The sequence below is a fragment of the Salmo trutta genome, chromosome 18, assembly GCF_901001165.1.
Source record: "Salmo trutta chromosome 18, fSalTru1.1, whole genome shotgun sequence".
Taxonomy (NCBI): domain Eukaryota; kingdom Metazoa; phylum Chordata; class Actinopteri; order Salmoniformes; family Salmonidae; genus Salmo; species Salmo trutta.
Window position 1 is genome coordinate 24,380,786 of NC_042974.1, and position 17,058 is coordinate 24,397,843.

The window sequence follows — 17,058 nt, forward strand, 5'->3', positions numbered from 1 at the left end:
ACGTGCTTATGTACTAATGTACGCAATTAACATGCTCATCTACTGGGCTAACACCACATCTCTTGATATTAACACGCTCATCTACTGGGCTAACACCACATCTCTTGATATTAACACGCTCATCTACTGGGCTAACACCACATCTCTTGATATTAACACGCTCATCTACTGGGCTAACACCACATCTCTTGATATTAACACGCTCATCTACTGGGCTAACGCCACATCTCTTGATATTAACACGCTCATCTACTGGGCTAACACCACATCTCTTGATATTAACACGCTCATCTACTGGGCTAACACCACATCTCTTGATATTAACACGCTCATCTACTGGGCTAACGCCACATCTCTTGATATTAACACGCTCATCTACTGGGCTAACGCCACATCTCTTGATATTAACACGCTCATCTACTGGGCTAACACCACATCTCTTGATATTAACACGCTCATCTACTGGGCTAACACCACATCTCTTGATATTAACACGCTCATCTACTGGGCTAACACCACATCTCTTGATATTAACACGCTCATCTACTGGGCTAACACCACATCTCTTGATATTAACACGCTCATCTACTGGGCTAACACCACATCTCTTGATATTAACACGCTCATCTACTGGGCTAACACCACATCTCTTGATATTAACACGCTCATCTACTGGGCTAACGCCACATCTCTTGATATTAACACGCTCATCTACTGGGCTAACACCACATCTCTTGATATTAACACGCTCATCTACTGGGCTAACACCACATCTCTTGATATTAACACGCTCATCTACTGGGCTAACACCACATCTCTTGATATTAACACGCTCATCTACTGGGCTAACACCACATCTCTTGATATTAACACGCTCATCTACTGGGCTAACACCACATCTCTTGATATTAACACGCTCATCTACTGGGCTAACACCACATCTCTTGATATTAACACGCTCATCTACTGGGCTAACACCACATCTCTTGATATTAACACGCTCATCTACTGGGCTAACACCACATCTCTTGATATTAACACGCTCATCTACTGGGCTAACACCACATCTCTTGATATTAACACGCTCATCTACTGGGCTAACACCACATCTCTTGATATTAACACGCTCATCTACTGGGCTAACACCACATCTCTTGATATTAACACGCTCATCTACTGGGCTAACACCACATCTCTTGATATTAACACGCTCATCTACTGGGCTAACACCACATCTCTTGATATTAACACGCTCATCTACTGGGCTAACACCACATCTCTTGATATTGCAATTTTCATGTGTTTTAAAGAGTGTCATTTCATTTGTTGATAATTTACAGAGCCATGTACTGGTAGTTGGACATGAAGCCGTGCAGAACTGGAGCTACTGCATAACCTGTAGCTGACTGTAGCTGGTTAAGTGGTACCACATAAGAACAGCATGGGGCAATGGACTGTTGATCTGCTGTTATGCTGATACTGTTGAATCACACTCAGAGCCAAAGGATCAGAGCAGCAAAACGCCTGTCCCTATCAGGCACTGCCAGGGTGAGACTGTGTGTATGTTTGTGTAGATGTTCAATAGACAACTTTCCAAGTCAATTTTGCTCTCATTCAGTGCTGTATCGTCCTGCCTGACAAAAATGCATACAGAAATTACATTTGAGGTCCAAGATTCCTGAAAGGATTTTTTATTTTTAGCCCTTATTTGTGCAATTAAATCAAAGTGGAAATCCCAGATTATCTTTATATTTTGCCTCAAATACAATATGGTTTCCAAAATCAAATATGACTGCCATAATAATATTTGATGGGGGTTAAATCACTTGTAAATACGAATGTGTCATTTTTTCTGAATTGTGTACACCACTCATGCCTATAAAGACTGTTGGTGTGAATTTTATTCTGAATTCAATATGGCCACATGATTACACTCAAACACCTTCGCCTGCATATAAGCAGCTCTCGTTCATTTTGTGTTACTCTGTCTTTAAAATGGTTTCATAAGGTATATCTAGGACTATGAGTGGCACTGCCATTTTTAATTTTTTAAAATTTTATTTAACCTTTATTTCACTAGGCCATGCCATGCCTCTGTTGTGTTTGAATAGCCGAAGCCAACCACTTTCTCAACGTGTGTGTCACATCTTCTCCTGCTTCTCCCCTCTTTATCAAACGTTTCACCTGCTTTCCGACTCACAGATCCCTTATTACAGTGTGTTCGTGTTTTAATCTCATTCACACACTTACAGCATATCAACAATGGGCAATTCCACAAAATATAATAAGGCTTTCACAACACAGTAGCGTAACTAAGATACAGGAAGCAACCATAATACAACAGTCAGTCAGCTACTCTAGTAGTGTATTTCCCCAATATATCTAAGTGTGCAGGGTTGATTCAAAGTCTTTGAGGTGGCCAGGACATGAGTGTGTCCTTACAGGGTGAGGAGACAAGGTAGCCAGTGGTGGTTGTAGTTTTGGGGCCCTGACCTGCTTGCTCAGCTAACAGCACTTTGTGACATCGGCTGATGTAAAAAGGCCTTTATAAATACATTTCATTGATTGATTGATTGATTGATTGATTGATCATTCTGGGCAAGGGCTAGTATCCTTGCTGTGTGACTGGCAGAGTGATCAGTTTCCATTTGTACAGTTCTCTATAGCCAGTCAGCAGATGAAGCTTGCATACCAAAGAGACCCCTTGACTAATGAATGTTATCTCAGCCTGAATGATGATGGGGATCCTCCAGTAGTGGAATGGTTGGTCTGGTTGTGAAGGAAAGTCTGCGAAAGGCCTGTCACAAACAGACTTGCCTTTAGATCATTTCAACGCCCAATTGCACTGTGGGTCAAGTTTTTTATGTTGAATGTGGCAAAAAGTCCTGCAGGTTACATCCAACATATTTCTTTGGAAGTCAGGTAGGAGGATAATTTGGCCAATGTTAACTGTGGGTGGTTGGCATTGATAACAGACTGGGGCACACACCCAGCAGGAGATGTGGAGAGTGACAGAACCTGTGAGGGTGACCTCAGGTTACTTAGAGGTTAGTTAGAGTGTAGCTAGCTCATACAATGACTAAGAAGTGTTGGCTGTGAGGGACATAGCACAGCCCCACACACATATACATTTGAAGATGATCTCTGGGCTTTGATGGGAAGTAAAAGGCTTGCTGAGGAGGTAGAGCTGATCAAGTATGGTGCACAAAGACCACTATCACGGTCAATCCCCAGCCACCAAATAAACAATCACATACAGCAAGTTTGACCATCCTAAGGTGCCTCTTGTTTTCCATAAATAGCATTTGTCCTTATAGGGATATTGGGATTACTGCTGTTTCCAGACCAATACATAAGCATGAAAGCTCATTCTTCCCATGCGTGTCCAGTTCAGGTGTCACATGGGCTGGCCAGCCATGATTGGTAGCAAAACAGGTACATATGAGGACAATGCACGCCATCCATTTCCAGACGCTGTTGTCCTGAAGTGGCAGTCCAATTCCATGGTGTCTCCGTCTCTAGTAACTGCCCGAGGGAAGGACTGATGGTGGAGTAGGCCTATCAAGGACAGTTCTGTGAGATTCAGGACATCACTGGCATTGGAGAAGTGTAATTCCTATACCTTGTGAAGGCCCAATAAGTTCTTGAGTGTCAGATTGCGTTGGTTCATTGCAGTGAATACCTGTCTTATGCTCTGGTCTTGTTTGGTTGCATCCTCCCCATACACCATAACTGTCACCAAGTCAACATATATGGCAACTCCAGGGCAGACAGCCAAGATGGTGGATATGATTGTCTGGAAGAAGCAATGTGCCAGCTCAACTCAAAAATAATAATACACCTTTCAAACCAAGACGCGTTTTCCAGCAACTTTAGCGTCCCGCCAACTTTTTACTAGCTTTTCTTTATATATGAAAGGTATTGCCGACAACAAAGCCTATACTTTTATTTCCGACAACCGACCTAGGCATGATTGCAGTAAAGTTCTGCCTACCACTTAGTATGAAATGTCCCATAATGCCAAGATGGCATTCACACGCACTACACTCTTAATAGTTACTACTATCGTCCTGGCAGTTCTAAAATTTGCGAGGCATGTCACTTCACCAATCTCTTTGCATAGTGCATAGTCTTTTTTTTCTTCACCACAACTAGATGGATCCATAAAGAATTACTGTGGTAATAAATATTGTATCACTGAATGACAAATACTGGAATAATGTAGGCTAATGCAATTGAAGGCATGAAATTGGTGTAGCTGAAACTCCCAAAGTCATCCAATTGTTAAAATACATATAGCCTACCCGTGTGTGGTCAACTATTTCAGCACCATTTTCCACTGCTTTGAGGCAAGTGTGGGGTCTTGCTAAATCTATCAATATCCCGAGTAGTGCAGAGGTCTAAGGCACTGCATCACAGTGCTAGAGGCTTTACCACAGACCCGGGTTCAATCCCGAGCTGTATCACAACCGGCCGCGATCGGGAGTCCTATAGGGCGGCGCACAATTGGCCCAGCGTCATCCAGGTTAGGGGAGGGTTTGGCCGGGGGGGCCAATTACTTGGTTCATCGCGCTCTAATAACTCGTGGCGGGCTGGGCGCCTGCATGCTGACCTCGTCGTCAGGTGAACTGTGTTTCCTCTGACACATTGGTGCGGCTGACTTCCAGGTTAAGCGGGTGTTAAGAAGCGTGGTTTGGCAGGTCATGTTTCGGAGGATGCATGACTCGACCTTCACCTCCCGAGCCTGTTGTGGAGTTGCAACGATGAGACAAGATCAAAATTGGGGGAAAAATGCAATAAAAATCTAGCAATTTCTATTTTTCTTTTCACTGAATCACCGTTTGCATATTGGTTAGGCTACAATTAGGCTGGGGAAAGGTTAGCTAAGTTGAGGTGAATGCTGCTCATGATCATCTTGTCTGGTTGGCTCATTTATTAGCCCTGATCACAACATTTTGACAGCATGTTATGTAGCTTAACAAGTGGATTATTTTGCTCTTCACTGGCAGTCGCTTAGAAGCCTAGGCCTACTCCCGAACAAAAGCCTGTGACTTGTCTTAATCAATCAATGTGATTTTGTTTCACTGAATCTCCATCTGTATATTTGGTTAATTCTCTGGCTGGGCAAATACGTGGAGGTGGTATAGCTCATCTATTTGTTTGTTCATCTATCACTGATCAGAAACGTTCAGAATGCCATAAAGTAGGCTAAATCAAGTGTAGACCTATTATTTTGCTTAATCACGTATAGGCAACTCCAAATTCTGGCGGAGGTTGCGAAACATGAACACACAAGACTCGAATGCTTTTGGAAAACATAGATTGCTATTATTTTCAATCGGTATCATGATGAAGACACTCTCAACGTAAGACCCTTCCCCTGCATTTCTATTATTTTTTGAATTCCTTTTATTAGTCTTATAATGTTTATTAGGACCAACCTAAACAAAATAATAATGGATTTATTTTTGATGGTGTATATTCTCAATGGATTTATTAAAATAAACTCCCTGCCACATCCGCACACCACTACTACCATTCATCAACGGCATGCACACGGGAGGTATAAAAGGCGTATGTAGGTTGTAGAACCTGCAGGTTGTAGAAATGGGCCTGTTTGTAATGGGGTCATGTAGACGTTGCACCATTTTTTTCATAGGCAAAATACTGTCTCCTATGTGAAAGTAGTATAAGAACATGGGAACATCCCAATGTGCATCACAAATGCAGTGGGCCAGCAGGTCATGTTGGATTCAGGCAGACGTTTTGGACTAACAATAAAAAAGCTCACTTCTAAATGATACGGAGGTGAAGTAATTAAGAGCCCAATCCTGGAAGGGAACTTATACCACAGTGGGCGCTAGTTGTAGAGCTAGGGAGAGGGTGTCAGGGTTGGATTCTCTTTCCTTTTGCTGGAGCCTCACATTTGTCTCAATGATCGTCAAAGAGGCTTAAGACTAATTTAAACCACAATTTAAATGGTATTGTGGCAGCCTTATTGGATTTGATGCCATATTGGATTTGGAGTTAAATCTAGGAGGGTCCCCCTAACGTAATTCCAAGAGTAGGGGCTAAATACATACAAATCCACAGAGGAACCTTCGATTGGAAAAAATGACAGCTTTCAGTGTCTGAGCCCAAGAATAGCCACTGAAAAGAGAGAGCAAATTTGACTTGGAAAGTTGTTTATTGAACAGCTACCAAAAAGTGAAGTTTACATTCATCATGACCCGGGTATCCTGGAAGTATATTGACCTCATCCCATCAGTAGAGGATGCCTGGTTGCTCTTCAAAAGTGCTTTCCTCACCATCTCAAATAAGTAAGAACAGATATAGCCCTTGGTTCATCCGAGACTTGACTGCCCTTGACCAGCACAAAAACATCCTGTGGCGTTCTGCATTAGCATCGAACAGCCCCGTGATATGCAACTTTTCAGGGAAGTCAGGAACCAAAACACTCAGTCAGTTTGAAAAAACTAGCCTTAGCTTTCCTAACAGAATTTTGCATCCTGTAGCAATAATTCCAAAAAGTTCTGGGACACTGTAAAGTCCATGGAGAATAAGAGCACCTCCTCCCAGCTGCCCACTACACTGAGGATAGGAAACATTGTCACCACCGATAAATCCACGATAATTGGTCATTTCAATAAGCATTTTTCTACGGCTGGCCATGCTTTCCACTTAGCTACCCCTACCCCGGCCAACATCTCAGCACCCCCTGCAGCAGCTTGCCCAAGCCCCCCCCCCCCCCCACCGCTTCTCCTTCACCCAAATCCAGACAGCTGATGTTCTGAAAGAGCTGCAAAATCTGGATCCTTACAAATCAGCTGGGCTAGACAATCTGGACCCTCTCTTCCTAAAATTATCTGCCAAAATTGGTGCAACCCCTATTACTAGCCTATTCAACCTCTCTTTCGTATCGTCTGAGATCCCCAAAGATTGGAAAGCTGCCGCGGTCATCCCCCTCTCCAAAGAGTGTGACACTAGACCCAAACTGTTATAGACCTATATCCATCCTGTCCTGCCTTTCTAAAATCTTCAAAAGCCAAGTTAACAAACAGATCACCGACCATTTCGAATCCCACTGTACCTTCTCCACCATGAAATCTGGTTTCCGAGCTGGTCATGGGTGCACCTCAGCCACGCTCAAGGTCCAAAACGATATCATAACCTCCATCGATAAAAGACAGTACTGTGTAGCCGTCTTCATCGACCTGGCCAAGGCTTTCGACTCTGTCAATCACCGCATTCTTATCGGCAGATTCAATAGCCTTGGCTTCTCAAATGACTGCCTTGCTTGGTTCACCAACTACTTCTCAGATAGAGTTCAGTGTGTCAAATCGGAGGGCCTGTTGTCCGGACCTCTGGCAGTCTCTATGGGGTTGCTTTTGGGTTCAATTCTCGGGCCGACTCTTTTCTCTGTATATATGATGTCACTCTTGCTGCTGGTGATTCTCTGATCCACCTCTACGCAGACGACACCATTCTGTATACATCTGGCCCTTCTTTGGCCAGTGCTAAGAAACCTCCAAACGAGCTTCAATGCATACAACGCTCCTTCCGTGGCCTCCAACTGCTTTTAAATGCTAGTAAAACTAAGAGCATGCTCTTCAACTGATTACTTCCTGCACCCGCCCGCCCGACTAGCATCACTACTCTGGACGGTTCTGACTTAGAATATGTGGACAACTACAAATACCTAGGTGTCTGGTTAGACTGTAAACTCTCCTTCCAGACTCACATTAAGCATCTCCAATCCAAAACTAAATCTAGAATCGGCTTCCTATTTCGCAACAAAGTGTAACGCCCTGGCCATAGAGAGGGGTTTTTTGTTCTTTATTTTGGTTAGGCCAGGGTGTTACATTGGGTGGGCGTTCTATGTTCTTTTTCTAGGTTTTTGTATTTCTGTGTTTTGGGCCGTGTGTGGCTCCCAATCAGGCACAGCTGAAGTTCGTTGTTGTTGATTGGGAGTCACACATAAGGAGCATGTTTTTCCTTTGGGTTTTGTGGGTAATTGTATTTTGTTAGTGTGTTTTCCTAACAGAACCGTTTGCTGTCGTTTCTTGTTTTTTGTATAGTGTTCACATTGTTCTATTAAAATTCTAATGATGAACACATCCTCCGCTGCGTATTGGTCCACCTTTTCCGACGATGACTTCTCTGTTTCATCTGACGACGAAGACAGCCGTTACACAAAGCCTCCTTCACTCATGCTGCCAAACATACCCTTGTAAAACTGACTATCCTACCGATCCTTGACTTCGGCGATGTCATTTACAAAATAGCCTCCAACACGCTACTCAGCAAACCCAATGTAGTCTATCACAGTGCCATCCGTTTTGTCACCAAAGCCCCATATATTACCCACCACTGCGACCTGTATACTCTCTTTGGCTGGCCCTCACTACATACTCGTAGTCATACCCACTGGCTCGAGGTCATCTATAAGTCTTTGCTAGGTAAAGCCCCGCCTTATATCAGCTCACTGGTCACCATAGCAACACACACACGTAGCACGCGCTCCAGCAGGTATATTTCACTGGTCATCCCCAAAGCCAACACTTCCTTTGGCCGCCTTTCCTTACAGTTCTCTGCTGCCAATGACTGGAACGAATTGCAAAAATCACTGAAGCTGGAAACTCCCTCTCTAACTTTAAGCATCAGCTGTCAGAGCAGCTTACTGATCACTGTACCTGTACACAGCCAATCTGTAAATAGCACACCCAACTACCTCATCCCCATATTGTTATTTATCCTCTTGCTTTTTTGCACCCCATTATCTCTACTTGCACATCATTATCTGCACATCTATCACTCCAGTGTTAATGCTAAATAGTAATTATTTTGCCTCTATGGCCTATTTATTGCCTTACCTCCTTACTCTTCTACATTTGCACACACTGTACATAGATTTTTCTATTGTGTTATTGACCGTACGTTTGTTTATGTGTAACTCTGTGTTGTTTTTGTCGCATTGCTTTTCTTTATCTTGGCCAGGTCGCAGTTGTAAATGAGAACTTGTTCTCAACTAGCCTACCTGGTTAAATAAAGGTTAAATAAATACAATTTCCTCAATAGGATTAGGCCCTTTCACACACAAAGGGTACAGTTCTCTTATTGTATCCAGATGTTGCTTGGATAATATTCTGTATTTTTCAGAATATGGAGTTAATTCAACTTGAAACCAAGTTCTACTGGTCTGTCCACAGGGTCTAAAAGGCATATAATTCTCATCATGTGCATAAGGCCTGTAGTGACCATTAGGACCCTGACACTGCCATGGCGTCATACACTAAATAATTACTCAGACACCAAAGGCCCTGGGTGTGTGTGAATCAACTCATCTCTTCTTACCGTAGGCTATGTATTCCATTTCATATGCGGCAGGTAGCCTAGTGGTTAAGAGTGTTGGGTCAGTAACCGAAAGGTCGCTGGTTTGAATCCCTGAGCCAAAGAGGTAAAAAAATTATGCTTATGTGCCCTTGAGCAAGGCACTTAATCCCAATTGCTCCTGTAAGTCGCTCTGGACAAGAGCGTCTGCTAAATGACTTAAACATAAAATTAGATGCATTCTACACAGAGGCCACTGATGAGCCTTGAGGAAATCAAAGAGGGCCCTGCTCCTTATTCGTGTGTGTGGGTATGTGTCTGTGTCTCATTTCTCCGTGTTAGATGAGCTGAACAGACATAGCCTTGACCCCCATCTGAGGAAGCACCTGATCCTGGCAGGAAACTTCTCCTCCCTCCGTTCCCCCTCGTTTGAGAATGACACTTGACCCAATGTCAGACACCCCAAAGGAGGAGAGGCACTTCAAGATGTTTTCACCCTGACATCTGCTACTCATCACATCACTTTGGAGGAGAAAAAAGAAGGACGACATGGCTGGAATAACAGGAAGATTGCACCTTGGATAGTTGTCTGGTGTGAGTGAGAACTATTGTCTGGTACGAGTGAGAAGGCGAGCTTTGTCATTTGTCTTCGTATCGACTGTCATTCTCAGTAACACCTTGACCTATATCACCAGGTGCAGAACAAACGCAGCTGATATGTGATGAAATGCTGATGGCCACAGTATAGTAGTGCTGCCTTCCATGACATAAAGTGAACCCATATGGAGATAATAAGCTGCAAATAACATTACAAGAAGAGGTTGTTAGAGCACTGTACAGTGTCCAATCAAAGATGGTTCTTGCCAAGCAAGTAAGTAAAGGGATTGTAGGAGGCTGTTGTTTGAGGGAGTCCTGGACATTATCACGTTAATCCCATAATGGATGTGTTAGGGTGAAAGGAGAATTCTACACTCCAACCAGTCTAATTCCACTCCTGGCTCTATGTCATAGGACTGTGTGGAATTACCCTGTAATTGCTAGGATTGTTCAACATAATGAAAGACACACTCGGGATTACGTAGAATAACTTCAGAATGTCTTTAGTATTGTACATGGATTGTACACCCCCCCCCCCCCCACACACACACACACACACACACACACACACACACAGTCATCCCAGTGCAATATCCTCTAAGCGTGTGCAGGATATGGGGAACGTAGGAGCAGAGTTGCTTTCAGACATGAGATGTGATTCCCCCCATGGCTCAGAGCACCCAGCAGAGCATATCACAAAGCAGAGACGGAAACACCAGAACACTCTAGCTAGCTACCGCACCAATCTCTTCCTCACAGGTGATTCACTCACCTCACATGCACAGAGGGGTGATCCGACAGACAGCAGGGAATATTCAGCCGTTGACTTTCAGACATACTCATCATCATCATACTTATAATCATATACTCCTCATAACCCGTACTCATTTATTTTCGGGGACAATAGAAATTCAAACGTACACAGAAAAAAAGATATTGAGATGCTTACTGTATGTAGGTGTTCTGCATGCCTCATGTAGTGATAGTGATGGTGTGAGATAACTTACCACATCTGAGCTGTGTCACCCTCAGGTTGCAGACCTCCAGGCTGTGGAGGTGTGTGGGGTACACACACAGGGTGTCGTTGCCCAGGCGCACACCGTTCGCCCTGGCCCACAGCAGCAGCCACTCCAGCTGACAGTCACAGAACAGAGACTCTGTAGAGAAGTGCCTGAGGGGATACAACAATGGTATTACAACCATCATCGAACTGTGTAGGTGTTATTTTGGTACAGTGTGTGTGTGTGTGTGAGTGATTATATGTTTGTGGGGTGTGTGTGTGTATGCTGTTTCATTTTGTTTTCTTACAGGACTTTGAGAGACAGGAGGTGTGTGAATAGTCCCACCGGCAACGAAGAGAAAATATTTCCAGATAGATTCCTGTGGGGAGAAAAGGGTAAATACACATCAAACTGGTTTACTTTGTACAAGTAAAACGCCACAGTATCTGCTAATGCAGTACTTTGAAAGAGCCTTATCTAAGAGAAACAACATATTTCCTACACACGCATCTCAAATTGTGCGTACCGTACTGTGTTTTCAATTTAGAGATTACTCACAATTTAGAAAGATTGCCAAGGTCTACAAACATTTCAGGAGAGAGGCAGCCAATCCGATTGTTGGAGAGATCCCTATAAGGACAAAAAGCAAACTTTAAATTGTGGCTTAGAGATAAGCCAAGCACATCTGACTTAAAGCATTAAAGGCACTGATCATAGCAGGAGAGCTGGCAGTGAGGGGACGTGTGTGTGAGAGAACACAGAACGAGCTTGGCTGTGACAACAAGTGTGTGTGTTTGTGTGTGTGTGTGTGTGTGTGTGTGTGTGTTATGTGCCGTCTCTTCTCATAATAATCTATTAACGAGAGCTTAAGCTGCTCAAGGAACTGTGATGTTAAACCACCAGTCCAATGTTTATTTATTCCAACTCGCGAGATATCAACACTGACCTTCTGTAACCCCTTCACCCCTCACATCCCCATCCATCCTCGCACACACACACACACACACACACTGAGGGCTGTCGTGGCTCCGTGCCCTTTCCCTCTGTAATTAAAGAGCTGCTTTGCTGGAGCAGCTGTGGGAAAATAAGCAAGGCACTCGAGTAATCACCAGTTGGGGAGCACTTAAATTAGCACTCTGCTGCTCCCAGAGCCGGGCGCACACGCCAAGGTTATTATAGTAAACGAAAACTGAAAATAAACTGAAAATAAAATAACAAAAATTGGAAAAACAATTTAGTCAACTGAAAATAATTAAGAAAAACATTTAAAAAAACTACAACTATATATATTATACTTGACTGCAAAACAAAATAAAATAAAATCCAAAACATAAATTATCTTTAGTTTTTGATATTTTTTGGCAAAAATCTAATGGGATTTGCATGCTTTTTTTCTAGTGGGGTTTTCGAGCTTCTGAATCTGTCCTGTAAAGGCTGCCAGTAGATGGCACTGTTTCAAACAGGCCTAGCTTGTGCATCACTATCACTAGCTATCAGTAGCCAACGGGGAAGAAATCAGAGGGCAAGCGCGGAGTGTGAACCATAGGCGTGAACAATGGCGGCAGCAAACCCAACACCAGCAGTGGTCGGTCACAAAAGGCAAAGACCCATATGGGATTATTTTGAGTACGTCGCTGGAAAGGACAAAAGGCAAAAGTATTGTAGTGTCCGAAAATGGCAGCGTGTGTGGCACAGATATGAAAGGGAAAAACCCGACCAACCTCAAAATTAATCTGAACAGCACCCACAAAAAATGTCAGGATAAAGACAAGGTGAGACAGACGATATTTTATTTTTGGAATTCGGGTCAGAATTCTACTCTTGGTATCACATGAACACACTTAAAACTTGAAAAATGTGTGAGCTTTACAAAATGAGCTTTACAATTGCACACATTTATTCTCTGCCAACAAGAAGGGTGTGAACAATTTGAACAATATCTATCTAGACCTTTCCCACCTAGGATATTTGTGTGACCGGACCGTCTCAAATAGTACTTTAGTACCCCTGCTAAAGGCCTAAAACACATAAATGTCACCTCTCATGCATAAGGCTACTTTCTGTCCCTAACACTAAAACGAAATAATATAAAAACTGAATATAAACGAGTAAATCAAGTCTGAAAAATAAAAAATAAAATAAAAATCTAAAAACTATTAGAAAATCACAAAACTACAATAAACTTGGCACACGCACCCTAAATCAGTACTGTTGCAACACCCCAGCAGCCTAAAAACCGCTAACAATCATGATGGAATTAAGTAATTTACGCCAGAGACAGAGAGAGAATGTGTGTGTGTTTTATCTACCACTTCAGGAAAGAGTGAATTTGCTTCTTCTTCTTTAATTATGATGAAGCCATCAAAGGAAGCTCTTCTGTCATAATTGCCATGTGGAATAACTCACCCCTCTCCCCGCCCTCAACTCACCAACGGCCCCCTAAGACCCTGGCCTTGTCACTCTGGGTAGCCCAACCACTATGACAAACCCCTTCATACTCACAGTTTTCTCAGAGCCACCAGTCCACGGAAGGCCCCGTGCTCCACTGTGCTAATTAAATTATTCCTCAGGTCCCTAGAGAGAGAGAGACAGAGACAGAGACAGAGAGAGAGAGAGAGAGAGAGAGAGAGAGAGAGAGAGAGAGAGAGAGAGAGAGAGAGAGAGAGAGAGAGGGAGAGAGAGGGAGAGAGAGAGAGGTACTTATTATGCAGCTGTGGGTTTTAAGAGTCACATTGCTGGAGACAGGGAAGGGGACTGCCCCTTAAAATGCTCTCATCTGGCAGTAGTGGTTGGCAGTTAGCAATGACATTCACTGAGCTGGGCTCTCATCAGGGACAAGCATGCAAGCTCATTGTGACATTAAGATGTAAACTCTAGCCTCCCTCCAACAAAATGTGACTCATTCCAAAATGCTATATTGCATATCCATTTAAAAACATTTTGGTAAATTAGCTTTGGTTGTTTAAAGAAATAATGAAAGATGAGTGTTTTTCTCACCATCTAATCATGGCATGGGGTTGTTCAATGACAAACGTGTATTTGTTTAAAATCTATCCCATGATGATATACTTATTTAGAGAAACAAATAATCCTGTATTTTTGCTAAATGCTATATATCCGCCTCACTCTCAGAGAAATAAGTAGCACTTCTAGGTTTTACACAGTCAAATGTTACAAATAACAACTTTTTTATAAAGAACTGTACAAATGATACATTTGACATCAGTGCATTCGGAAAGTATTCAGACCCCTTGACTTTTCCCAGTTTGTTACGTTACAGCCTTATTCTAAATGTTTTTTTCCCCTCATCAATCTACACACAATACCCCAAAATTACAAAGCAATATCAGGTTTTTAGAAATGTTTGCAAATGTATTAAAAATAAAAATAAACAGAAATTTCACATTTACGTAAGTATTCAGACCCTTTACTCAGTACTTTGTTGAAGCACCTTTTGCAGCAATTACAGCTTCGAGTCTTCTTGGGTATGACGATACAAGCCTGGCACACCTGTATTTGGGGAGTTTCTCAAGGGCACGTCGACATATCTCCCACAAGGTCAAATACGGGGACCCGAACCAGGCCACCAGATCTCCAAGATCACCCCTCACAGTTCCCCAAGAGCTGCACCTCAACCATCCAAGACCCCGCCCCCACACACACACAGTAACCCCCCCCCCCCCGAGAAAAATACAATTAAATTACTCCACTCCTACTTGTCTCCAATTTCACATCCCACCCCTCAGCTTCCTTCCCATTACAACTATCTCTGCTGGCCACCCTCTTCAGATTTCTATGCACAATATATCTTTCAACTACGTTGTGATGTTTAACATAGAATTTGAATCTATCAAATAGAATCCACAGATTGCGAGTTGAAGATAAATACTTTTACTAAGAGTATTAGTATATTAGTAATTGACTGACCCGGTCTCTCCAGATCTCCCAATATTGGCTGTGCTAGAGAATTTAAAACCTTTTGTTTAAGAACATAGTATATGGGATTGATTTTAAGAAATTTAGCTTAATTAATTTGACTAATATTATAGTGTTTCTATTCCAAGAAAAATGTTCAATTAAACCCTCAGGGTTCCTGTTAGGATGGAACGGAAAATATGTCTCTGTACAACGTGACGGTCGGGAGTAGGCTACAGTACTAAAAGCATAACATTTCCACACCCTAATTGTAGTCTAACCGATACCCAAACGGAGATTCATTGAAAATAAAAATCACATTGATTTATCAAGACCAATCCCCATGCTTGTCTCAGAGCAGCGCGAAACGGTGCTGAAATAGTTGACCATACGCGGGTAAGCTATTGCTTCAAAACCTATTGCTTCTAACTTCAATATGCTTTTTAAATAAATAAGACCTACACCACTTTTAACAGCACATTACTCAACACTAGTGAGACTCATGTTGCCTACGGTAGGCCTACAGTATACCTGAAAATATTTGTTTTAATTGACGTGACTCTCCGCCAAAAATTACATTTAGAGGATTGGAGGATTCTAAATTAATATCTAAGGGGCATTTTTCATTAGAGCAAAACTGATCTGTGAGAATATCTAAGGGGCTTTTATATAATTCTAAATGAATTCATAATAATAATTATTATTATTGTGCGCCGCCCTATGGGACTCCCAATCGCAGTCGAATGTGATACAGCCTGGATTCGAACCAGGGACTGCAGTGATGCCTCTTGCACTGACATGCAGTGCCTTAGACCACTGTGTCACTTGGAAGCCATGACGGTCGGGAGTAGGCTACAGTACTAAGAGCATAACATTTCCACACCCTAATTGTAGTCTAACCAATACCCAAACAGAGATTCAGTGAAAATAAAAAGCTTGTTGATTTATCAAGACCAGTCCCCATGCTTGTCTCAGAGCAGCACTGTCTTGACCTCTGAATGCTGTCTCTTCCATTCATTTTGAAAGAGTGTTATAACGTTTAAGGTACGACCCAGATGCAGACAGTGTTGAAGAAACAAAAGTTTATTCCTTAAACAGGGGCAGGCATGCGACAGGTCAAGGCAGGCAGGGGTCAATAATCCAGAGAGGGTGTAAGGGTCCGGAACGGAGGGCAGTCTCAGGGTCAGGCCAGGCAGGGGTCAAAACCGGGAAAGACTAGAAAATCGCAACAAGAAACAGGCAGGAGCAGGGAAACAAATGCTGATAGGTTCTACGAACAAAACGAACTGGCCACAGACAAACAGAGAACACAGGTATAAATACACAGGGGATGATGGAGAAGATGGGCGACACCTGGAGGAGGGAGGAGACAAACACAAAGACATGTGAAACAGGTGAGGGTGTGACAAGTATTTTCCAGTAAGCAACAATTTGTTTACCTTCATTAGCCTACTTTGTTCCAATATTTCTGTCATTCAGATATATTTATTCATTATGGATCCATAAGGGAATAAACATCTGCATTTTGAAAGAGTATTTTTATAATTATTTTGTTAACGAAAGCATAAAAATGCTGATGTAGAAATACAGTACTGTAGAGTGTATGCTTTATCCGACATTTTGCGGTTGAATGAGGTCACCTACACACACTTTAAACATTTGGATAATAAAGCATTTAAAGCATTTTGTACCTGAGGGCAATACCAAAATAAATAGCCTATTGATCTGCAGAGCTGCGATGATTGTATGCCCCAAATATTAAACATTTTGTTGGTAGCAAAAATTCTGTACAATAATTTTAGCTGAAAAACACGTAATATTGATTCTTTGGTCATTTTATATATCAACTCATACACCCATGGAATCGGTACATCAAAAATCTCTTCAACTTTTTCGCAATCTGTATGGGACAGAAAGAAAAATACTGAATACTTTACGAAGGCACTGTATATACAGTACCAGTCAAAAGTTTGGACACACCTACTCATTCAATGGCTTTTCTTTATTTGTAACTAATTTCTACATTTCTACATGTAGAATAATAGTGAAGACATCAAAACTATGAAATAACACATATGGAATCATGTAGTAACCAAAAAAGTGTTTAATAAATCAAAATATATGTTATATTTTAGGTTCTTCAAAAGTAGCCACCCTTTGTCTTGAAGACTGCTTTGCACACTCTTGGCATTCTGTCAACCAGCTTCATGAGGTA

At 42.3% G+C, this 17,058-nt stretch overlaps 1 protein-coding gene across 2 annotated transcripts in view; it reads right to left on the reverse strand.

Moving 5' to 3' along the window:
• Positions 1–17,058, reverse strand: part of LOC115153051 (adhesion G protein-coupled receptor A3) — a 302,520-nt gene that overhangs the window by 221,094 nt on the left and 64,368 nt on the right. For both annotated transcript variants that reach the window (XM_029698085.1, XM_029698084.1), the window contains exons 3-6: positions 13,431–13,502; positions 11,487–11,558; positions 11,236–11,307; positions 10,935–11,098 (exon numbers count right to left, since the gene is read on the reverse strand). In XM_029698085.1, the coding sequence (XP_029553945.1) occupies positions 10,935–11,098; positions 11,236–11,307; positions 11,487–11,558; positions 13,431–13,502 (380 nt within the window). The remainder of the gene's footprint in view (positions 1–10,934; positions 11,099–11,235; positions 11,308–11,486; positions 11,559–13,430; positions 13,503–17,058) is intronic.